The sequence below is a fragment of the Propithecus coquereli genome, unplaced genomic scaffold (genome assembly GCF_000956105.1).
Source record: "Propithecus coquereli isolate 6110/MARCELLA unplaced genomic scaffold, Pcoq_1.0 Scaffold111, whole genome shotgun sequence".
NCBI classification, from domain to species: Eukaryota; Metazoa; Chordata; class Mammalia; order Primates; family Indriidae; genus Propithecus; species Propithecus coquereli.
In genome coordinates, this window is record NW_012135081.1 from 2,824,107 (window position 1) to 2,835,042 (window position 10,936).

Sequence of the window (10,936 nt, forward strand, 5' to 3'; positions counted from 1 at the left end):
CCAAATTCGGTGATAAAGATCCTGACAGTGCCTTGGGCAGTTTCAGTGACTTGAGGAAGGACAATCAGAGAAGCTGAGAGAAGCAGTGATGTGTATTGAAGACAAGCCCAAGGACGAAGAGGACAGCTTTCACTAAGCGGATCGTGGGAAATAAGGGGAAGGTTATACAGGAAAGTGTCAGGATTCAAGCAGGAGGTGAGACTGAGTTAAGGGGAAGCCTGACATGGAAGCTGTTGCCGTCTTCATTGAGCAAAGGGGATTTATTTATAAAGACCCCGAGTACTGTGGAACCCATGGCCTCGGTCCCCACTGCCCACTGATGAAACTGGAGCACCCGATATCTGTGCCTCCGTTTTGGAAGGTGAGGTTGCAGACAGCCCAATTCTATCCTTCCCTCTGGAACTGTTCAAAGCAGGCACTTCCTGTGGCATCACGGGGGACTTTTTGCCCACCTCACGGTCTTTTCTCATGCTTTAGGAATTCCATTCTCTTAGCACCACACCTGTACAATCCACTACTCTGCAAATAGGAATGCTCATACCTTTGTATCAGGGAATTACCTCATTCATGAATTCCAGAGAAAATAGTACTAAGATTTTCTTCACCTGAATGTCTCCCACCCCTGTGACCTTCCAACCTTACCTGTAATGTCAAGGGGCTGGAAGGAGAAAAGATTTTGTCACGTCTTTTATGTATTGTGTTGGTGAGGATATGGAGAAATTGGAACACTCGTATGCCGCTGGTGAGAATGTTGCAACCACTTTGGAAAATAGTTTGGCAGTTTGTGAGAAAATTAAACACAGAGTTACCATATGATCCAGTAATTTTATTCCTGGACATATATCCCAGAGAAATGAAAACATTTGTCCACATAAAAACTTACACACAAATGTTCACAGCAGCATTGTCCACAATAGCCAAAAAATAGAAACAACACAAATGTCCAGCAGCTGATGAAGGACAAACAAAATGTGGTATGTCCCTACACTGGAATATTATTCAGCCATAAAAAGGAAAACCTACAGGGACAGAAAGTAGATTAGTGGGGGCTAGGACTATGGGGATGAGGGACTAGAAGGTGACAGCTAAAGTGTGTGGGTTCTTTTGGAGGTAATGAAAGTGTTCTAAAATTGGTCATGATGATGGATACATAACTCTAAATATACTAAAAGCCATTTTAAATGGCTGAATTGTATGGTATGCGAATTATATCTCAATGAAAGTATTAAAAATCTAAAACCTGTGTAGTAGGGGAATAAAGTGAAGGAGACAGGGAGCTGGTGGATAGGCGACATCAGTGGGGAGGAGCTGCCTGAGGTTGGCGGTGTATCCGGTGCTGCTTGCTTGCCTTTGGGCACCATGATAGGCAGCTGCTTTCTCTCTTTCAGGCCTTCGAGGACATCTACATTGAGCAGAGAAAGACCATTCGTACCATCCTGGAATATGCTGACAAGGTCTTCACTTATATCTTCATCCTGGAGATGTTGCTCAAGTGGACAGCCTATGGCTTCGTCAAGTTCTTCACCAATGCCTGGTGCTGGCTGGACTTCCTCATCGTGGCTGTACGTGTCCTGCTTTCTATTTTCCACCCCTTGTATTAGGAAACAGAAACTGGGATCTCTTTCAAATGGCTGTAGCTGCCTGGGGCCCAGGTTATGGATCAAGACGTGGGTGTAGGTTTGGGTAAATTTCCTTTCATAGCACTCAGATCTTAATTTTGGGAAGGGGAACTCTAAAGTCCCTTCATTTGCTCCAGGGACTGACCAGCCAACCTTTTACTCTGGTGGGTTTGGCTTAAGTTAGATTCAGAGATTAGGAGCAAGAAGTGGGATCATTGGTCTCAAAGCCCCTTTTTATTAGCCTCAGGACAGGAAGTTTCTTTCACCAAACCAGCAGGATGTCCTCTTTCTGTGGCCAGGAGAAGGGGTGGGAAGATGAGGTGGGGGCTGCGGGGATGGAGGTGGCAGTGGGATCTCTGTGGACTCTCCTACTGGCTGTTCCTGTGAACACTTCTATCCAGCTCAAGTCTTGATACAAGACTCACCTGAACAAGTCAGGCTACCAGGGATAGGGGAGTTCACACCAAAATAAAGTCACCGTCTTCTCACACATTGCCATTTCTACAGTGATCATAAAGCTTGAGAAATCCTTTTTTTTCCAGGTTCCAAAACCATCTCCAAGGCTTGATGGCCATGACCTCCCGTGTTATTTTTCAGGTTGGAAGCTGCGTCATCTAACTATTTCTAACCCCACCAGCCCTTGTCCTTGTTGGCTTTACTAATGATGATGACTGTTCTCTTATTCCGTATAATAACTAAAGTTTCTTTCTTTCAGCCAAATCAGCTTTTTAAAGAAAGGGTGAATGGGAATTGCAGGATCAGGACCTGTGGAAAATTCACTTCTGCTGAGGGCTGAGAAGTGCCAAGAAAGTGGAGTGGTTAGAGGCTGGATTGGTACATTTAGAATGTATGTTCCATTGCCTCTATGTTGAACTACCTATAGAGTGCCTCTAGGATCTAGGAATGAGCAGCATAGAACTCTCTTAGGTAACAGGAGCCCAGCACTCTGCACCAGTAATAATTTCTGCTCTATAAATGTGTTCCTTTCCCAATACATTGTCTGCAACTCCCATGGTTAGGGACCCTTCCCAGAGCTGTCACTGTGCCCCCATTCATGCCCCCCATTTCAGAAAGACAGCTTTTGGGGATACACCTAAATGAGGCGATGAGGCCACCCTGTGCCCTTAAGGTGAACCAAATACGTATGGCCCCAGAGGGTACCAGTGTGAAACCCTTACAGCAGAAGATTTTAGCGCTCCCTTCAGCAACTGCTGATACCACCTGCGGTAGAAACACCTCTAGCTCCCACAGACGGAAAGCTGGAGCTCTCAGACTTAAGGAATGGGCTTGGGATAACAAGGCCCAGAGAACAGAAGTGAGACTGGGCCAGCTCTCTTTCTAGAGAAAGGGGAGGTGCCATAGAGTCTTCATTTCATAGTAACTCCTCAGGACCACCTAGAGTCAGGTGGGACACCTGAACTCGGACAGATATGTCCATTATCACACCTCTAGCTGCCCTAGGGAAGCTGTGATTTGGAGCAAAGCTTCCAGACCATAACCTTTCCCCTGACTATCTACCCTAACGTGAATCGCTCTTCCTCTTCTCTCTGGGTGAGCTGCCCCAGAATTTGAGGATATTGATCAGGTATTCCACATGTCTCTGGTACTCAAATAAGCTGCTGAAAGCATCAACAATCCTATACATCACCATTTATTTAGCAAACATTTTAATGACTTTTTATACTAGGTAGAAGGGGGTAAAACACATAAGATAGGCATATAGCCAAGTGACAATAATCCCCAAGTCCCTCTAACTTTTGAGGATTGCTGGATTAGTACCTTGCTATGGGACCTAGCATTGGCTCCTGTGAACATCTCTGTACAGTTATTAGTAAACAATATAAACTGGATCCCATTCTCTGTGTAGACGTGCCACAGAAGCCATAAGGAATCACAGGCGGATGGGCAGGCAAAGTCCCAGCCCCTGGGGAGCTTACGCTAGCTTCCAGGGCTACTGTGGTCTGATTGCAGGCTTGTGCTAAGTGGGGACATTCCCAGCCCATCACAGTGGCTCCACTGGTTGTCAGTTTTGAGTGGTGGATGGAGAGTAAGGCTTGGACCGGCACCTGAACAGCTGGAACTCAGAGTTTTTGCCGTCCATTGGAGTAGATTATCTAGTTCCTTTGGCATTTTGAAACACCCAGCAGTTTGGGTCCTAATTTAGTACCATCTCTGAGAGGTTGTCTTTCTCCCCTTTCATCCCCTGGTGACTTGATGTCCAAATCCGTTATTCATCACCATGCATGTTTCCCTAATGGATTTTCTTTCCTTATTGCCCCCGAAATCTGCAGAGAGTACTTTTCAGAGTTATGGGGATAATTCAGGCAACTTCCAAGGTTAATTCTCTTTATAAGCTGTGTGAGTTCCCAAACAGAAACATTTTATTTTGCTCAGGTCTTTGACTGTACTGGAGATTGTGTCATCTTTTCCGCAGGGAAATGTATCCCATGTATACAGAGGTTAGCCAGCGTATCAGTTCCAGGGATGGGAAATTTCAGAGACCACTCACTTTGTCCTGAATTCAGACTACTGAAAACATTCTCCACTTGAAAATGTTCACATCATTTTGAAAAGTCACCTAGTGTCTCTACCCCTTTTTTCCCATGCCTACATCCATAGATGCCCTGAATTTTGACATCTTCTCCATTCCTTTTTTTTTAAAGTTTGATTCTTTCCTTAAAGTATACTTTAAGCAATGTTGGGATTATCTCCAGGGAGGGCTTAACATGGAGACTCAGGGGATTATAAGAGAGCTCTCAACTGCTCGGGAATAACCCAGATAAGACCCTATTGATCCTGTTTTCGGAGATGTTGGCCAGATTAATCATCTGAGCAGCAGATTATCTCTCAGCAATGTTTATGGCCAGCCTTTGAATTGGCCTTTGTAGCTCCTGCACCCTGCTCCCCACCATAGGCCTTTTGTTATCAGACAAGTCACCTGCCCTGAAGAGCTTGGGTCTTCCTACCTTGTATGGGGCCTATAGCCATGCAAAGCTTGGTTTCTTGCAGTCTTTACCTGGCAAAGTTTCACAGGGTGACACAAGAGACTTTTGAACGCAGGTACTTGGTTGAGATGGGATTGCTTACCTGCTGTACCTATTGAGGCCTCACTAACAATCTGGCAATTTTAGATTATTTTGGGTTAAGAATTGGCTGTACTAGGCAGTAGTAGGCAAAAGACACTTCCATATAAAGTCTTACAGATAATGATGGATGGAGGGAAAGTGATTGATTGGTGTTGCCTATGTTCTAGATACGGCTTTCGAGACCCTTGTTTTGGGCAGATACTCAATTCAGGACCAGATCTACTCTTCAGAGAACATTAGGGTAGCCTAATGGAGGAATATTTACTTCTAGATTTGCTTTGGACACTGCCCAGGGCTCCACAGGAGATACCTAAGCTGATGGATTATGAGTACATGTGTAGATCAAGCTTCACACCCTTTTTAAAATTGATACCTTTAAACCTGCTCTACCCTGACCCTTGCTAGTCATTGACCTTCCACTTCTACCCCTGCCAGTCCTGCTGCTTAATTATAAATGTCTTCATTCTAAAAGTTGTGTGTGTGCAGTTCAGAAATACAGAATCAAAGAATTAAAGGCTAGGATAGAGATAAAAAGCGGGACATGAAATTAAGTTATAGATTGTTTCTTTGTTTCTCTCTAAATTTACTTCAAAATATCATCAGTGTAAGCTAAGCAGATCTGCAGCCACCACTTCCCAGCAGAGGGAATTTATTAATAAGAGCTGTTGTCTTAACCTAGCTCAGAATTTGTGGTGAAATAAGAGAAAAGACTGCTCTAAGAAACCCAGAGCCCAAACATTCCAGAATTTGACCAACCAAAGGTATTTTCAGGTCTGGTCTCCCCTGAAGAGCTCTCTGTCTGTCTCAGGTCGGGCCCAGGCAGCCCTAGATGTAGCGAGTATTGTGTTAAGCAATCATCATGGGAACTGCTCTGAGAGCTCTGGTAGAACAAGCTAAGTTTGCCTTTAGAAGAGCAGGAAGGTGTTTGACTATGAGACTAGGCCTGGAGACCTGCAGGCTGCTTCTCCCCACTATAGCAATCTGTTCAGCTCTGGACTGTTCAGACACTGATAATTCTGTTGGAATGTTGTCATGTAGCCTGCCTACTGATGATGTGATCTGTCACTGGAAGAGAGCACACTGGCCTAGGAGTCAGGCAGTGTGGGTCTTTAATCCTGACTTCAGAACTGCCAGCGTGACGCTGGGCAAATTCTTGTGTATGGGTCTCAATTTCCTCATCTATAAAATGAAAAAAAATGTTTCCCAAGAGTTCTTCAGCTGTTATTCTACTGATGAGAGTTATAGAAGATTGTTCTGGAAATGATAGACCTGAGGCCAATTCATTTTGGGCTGTTCTGGAAGGAAGGAATGAGAATTATAAGGAAAAGTATAGATTCAGTTGTCCAGATCCACCCAGGTTCTTATGGCCACAAAGGGGTTATGGTTATAATTAAAAGATGGAAGAATTATTATAGTTAAAGGTGAGAGATAGAAGAATGACTTAAGTGAGTTCTCATGGAGCCAAATTCTGTCAAGAGTTTTCCTCATTGGATTCTTTTCTTCTTGGGGACTGCAAGTCAGCTGTGGCACTTACTCAGTATATTTCAATTGTTGTTGATGTGGTGACTCATCAGATTCTCAAACAAATGGTTTTTTGTCGACCAGGAGTAAGAGAGCTTGTCCCTGTTGGAAATCCAATGGTGAATGAGCTGAGGAGGGGGCAGCTTCTGTGGAGTATGTGTATTTATCTGTATTCTTTTCCATAGGTACCATTAAATTTGTCTGCCTTAATTTAATGGGAGCTTCTGGGAGCTGCAGAGACTAAAGGGCGAGGGTAAGGCTCTTGTCATCTGTTCAGGCTCCTCTCCTGCCAGTGGAACTTCCTCATTCTCTCCCTCTCCCTCCAGCCTCTTCCCTATTCCAACTTGTATGTATGTTCTTCCGCCTTCTCTTCCCTTTGTGTTTTTTCTTCTGCCTTTCTCAACCACCTTTCCTTCCAGGTCGTTTGAGTCAAGTTGAAGTAGGCAGCTGGTGTTACCCACTTCCTCTACCTGGGGGGCCCAACCTGTGTAATCAGTGCTAGGGGCTTTATTCTAACACTCTGGAACCTCTTTCTTTTTCTTTTCTTTCTTTTTTTTTTTTTTTTTTTTGTGTGTGTGTGTGTTTCCTTTTTTGTTTTTGTTTTTCTCTTCTGTTTCCGTGTAGGTCTCTTTAGTCAGCCTTATAGCTAATGCCCTGGGCTACTCGGAACTAGGTGCCATAAAGTCCCTTAGGACCCTAAGAGCTTTGAGACCCTTAAGAGCCTTATCACGATTTGAAGGGATGAGGGTAAGATACTAAGAGCAGCTGATCCTTCTGCATGCCAGTGGAAACTGTTTAAGCATGCTAGAACTGATCACATGGTGGAAAGATCATTCCAACACGAATTCTGTGATGCAGCTGCTGATTTGATCCTCCACTTTCTCCCCTGCACCTGCCCCGTGCGAAGGGGAGCTGCATTAAGCTGCCTCATCACATTAATATTGGCCCCACCCCCACAACATGCCATCGCAGAACATGTTAACATTGGCTATTCTCATTTGGCCTGGCTTACCTGTAGCACTTGGGGCGGCTTTCTGGGCTGTTGATTTAATAGGGAGAATCACCAGGTGCAAAGAAGGGGAATTGTAACCCATCGGCCCACTGAAAAGCACAGGCTTCAGGCAGACAGCGTGCTGTGCAGGGGTATCAGCCAGGTTGGGACTGTGGCCTTGGAGTCACTGAGAAAGCGGCTGAGAAGGGGCTTGAAGACATGATAGCAGGCCTGGAATTGGGGATGGAGCAGAATTTGGCTTGACCCTGGGAGAAGAAATGCTTTTCTTTCTATTCTGATTCCTCTTATTGCACCTTGTTGTTCTCAGCCCAGTCCCACGAGGACTGGCAGCCTCTGTCTGATAGCAAAGCTTTCCTCCTCACCCCAACCCCTCTGCCCATGCTATATGGTCCCCTATTCTAACACTGTTAAAACAACAACCAGGTATGATGCTAGATGACTGAATATGAGCTAGTTCTCTTGAAATTTCTCGATACCTCCTATTCCTGCCTTGGTGATACTCCACCCAAATCCAACTAGCACAGGGTGTTGTTACCCTGCCAACTTAGAAACAACGTGCCCTCTTTTGGTGCCTTTTTCTTGTCTCTTTTGGTTTAAATAATTGTGTGTTTGTGTACGTGCATATGCGCACACGCACACACACACACAGTCAATTTCCTAAAATCAAGTGGGCAACTGGCTTTGGTGGTAATAGTTGTCCTTTGATAATCAGAGAGGTCTGTTATACTTAACGAGACCAAGAAAACTCATTTCAATTCAGATGTTGAATACATGCAGGAGAGCAAACCAGAGGATATGTTTTTAAATGTGCACATATCAGAATGTAGGAATTAAAATTAAACTGTTGCAATAGTCCACATGAAGCAAAGACTGATTGGAGAAACTAGATACCAGGACAGTGCTGCTTCATTCATTCCTCATCTATAATCCCTGGCCGCTATTCCATGAAGCCACCCACAGTTGTACAGCAAAATGGAAATCGCATTAGGACTTGAGAATTTTATTCTATTATTTTAGTTTATTCAGACAAATGCTTTTTGCAACAAACTCATGTTTCTTCTGTAGCACAGTCACAGTTTGGTTTACTAAATGTAAGCTTTCTGCATCCCTCCTGAAACCATCTGCGGGAAGGGCAGTTCCACATCAGTATAAATTTAATTTTTTTTAACTTAGTATTTTTAAGTCTTTCTCCCACAGATAAGAGGTCATTGTTATGCTCAGGCTAAATGTAGGAAGAGAGAGTGTATAGCACAAGACTCAGTGGTGTATATGGCCATGGTGTGGTTGAAAATGTGGTTAAAATGTTCTTCCCTACTCCCCGCAACCTTTGCACAATTTTCAGAAGAGATTAGATAAATTTTTTAATAAATCATGCTAGTTTTGTTATAGAGTTGATAATCCACTTTGGCGACTGAAAACTGAGGATAAGATGCAACTAAAAGTCTGCTGATGACAATACTTGTAACATTGTACCTGAGCTCAGTAGTCTGTGACCCCCCACATCCCCTAACAGTGATCCTGGATCTCCTAAAAGGAGATTGGTGATATCTCAAGAAAGCACACATTTCCACCCCCACAAAAAAAATGCCTGTCTGATGCTTGTTACGTTTTCCCACTTAGATGTCATTACTGTCGGTCCTATCCCTGTAGCAGACAGAAGTAGTTCTCCTTGATCAGCTGATGTCAATTTGCTCACAAGGCAGTTTTTTTTGTTTGTTTTTTTTTTTTTTTTTGAAACAGAGTCTCACTCTTTTGCCCAGGCTAGAGTGCCGTGGTGTCAGCCTAGCTCACAGCAACCTCAAACTCCTGGGCTCAAACAATCCTCCTGCCTCAGCCTCCCAAGTAGCTGGGACTACAGGCATGCGCCACCATGCCCGGCTAATTTTTTCTACATATTTTTAGTTGTCCAATTAATTTCTTTCTATTTTTAGTAGAGACGGGGTCTCGCTCTTGCTCAGGCTGGATGAGGCAGTTATTTGAATAACCTGGATGCAGGAGCCCTTTCAGTAGCCACACCTTTTCCCTTTAGCTGCTCCTTCTTCCCCCGCCTTCCCTGGACTCTCAGTTCCCATTCCCTCAAAAATGTTTACTTGTCAACTTTCAAGTAGTTTAGAAGCCCAGAGGTCCAGAATGAATGATCAGAACAGTAGAAAGTTTTATTTGAAAAGCATCTACATCAAGGTTTTTTTTTCAAATAAGATAATATGGGCAAGAACAAGTTTGAACCCAAAGCTGGAATTTAAAACAATAAGCATTCAATAAGGGAAAGTTTAGTACAGTAGTGCCACCTCATTTGGTTGACTCTAGTCAACCAGCAGGACTGACCATGGCTAGTTGGGCAGGTAGACCAGGGCTCAGGGATCCAGCCCTTCTGTAGACAAGTAACTGCAAGAAGAAAAGAGTGAATTTGGCTAAGCTTACAGTAAGTTCCCTAGTAATAAACAGAAATAGGTATATATGTTTTATTTAAATGTCATTTTTCTGTGGGGGCATGTTTTCTATTCTTTAGTTTGGGTTCTTCTACATGCCACCATTTGAGAGATTACCCTTAGAAAATTTTAAATAGGAAATCCTCATGAACTGAACACCATCCATGCAGATGGGCTCAACTGTCACTGTGCTGCTCCAATTATAGGCTCAGACCTTCCACTTGAGAGGCCACATAGACCTGAGCCTGTCCTGGAACACTGACTTCAGTCTCCTCTCTCCTTAACCCAAAGACCAGAAAATTGAAGCACTCATGCTATTGGCAAAGGAATACTTAATGTAGTTCTTTGCTTTTCTCTCCTCCATAGTAATCTTCATTTAAAGATTTTGCTGTGCTATTAAATTTTTAAGGGTATATAATAGTATTGCTATGAAACATGCATGCATTTTTGTTGATTGTCAGTATATAGTTGTCCATTAAAGCCATGTTCCCTCTGCCAGATATTAAAATCTAGTTGACATTTTATAGAATTTAATGAGTAACAATAGTGTCCTAGGCATCACGGAGAAGACAAAAATACTGTAGGAATTTGTATCCATTGGTATTTTCTCATCAGTTAAATGAGATTTGTTTCAATTGCTAAGTATAAACTTGCATTGAAAAATAACTTCTTATTGACTACTAGAACCTAGCTTTGAGTAATATTTCCATATCTAGTTTTTAACAATAATGAATTTCATCATAATTAAAGGCAAAGTAAAATAACTAGAGAGTTAGTAGAGAGGAGATCCAATTTATTAAATGACTATCAATGGTAACTTGAATTATCACTTATAATATATCTTTAGTGTGAGAGTTCAAAATAAGAAGTTTGGTTTCTTTCCTTTTGGTTACTGCAAGTAACTGCACAATGACAATTCTGTATGGAGCCTGGTTAAACAATTTCTATTTAACATATTGCAGCTAATGTTCACAGCAAGGAAGAATTACTAGTAAATTTCATCAACTCTGTTTTCTGTTTTATTCATAAAACTAAGGTAAGAAGTTTTTCTTTGGTTATGATTAGTAAAAGAAAGAACATTTGTGTCTTAAAAATTCTATAAAATCAGGCTGGGCGCGGTGGCTCACGCCTATAATCCTAGCACTCTGGGAGGCCGAGATGGGCGGATCGTTTGAGCTCAGGAGTTCAAGACCAGCCTGAGCAAGAGCTCAGGAGTTCAAGACCAGCCTGAGCAAGAGCGAGACCCCGTCTCTACTAAAAAAATAGAAA

General features: G+C 43.0%; 1 protein-coding gene across 3 annotated transcripts in view; it reads left to right on the plus strand.

Moving 5' to 3' along the window:
• Positions 1-10,936, plus strand: part of SCN8A (sodium channel, voltage gated, type VIII alpha subunit) — a 183,249-nt gene that overhangs the window by 152,786 nt on the left and 19,527 nt on the right. For 2 of the 3 annotated variants that reach the window (XM_012650578.1, XM_012650570.1), the window contains 2 exons: positions 1,389-1,562; positions 6,851-6,973. In XM_012650578.1, the coding sequence (XP_012506032.1) occupies positions 1,389-1,562; positions 6,851-6,973 (297 nt within the window). The remainder of the gene's footprint in view (positions 1-1,388; positions 1,563-6,850; positions 6,974-10,936) is intronic. The other variant, XM_012650586.1, reaches the window with a different exon arrangement.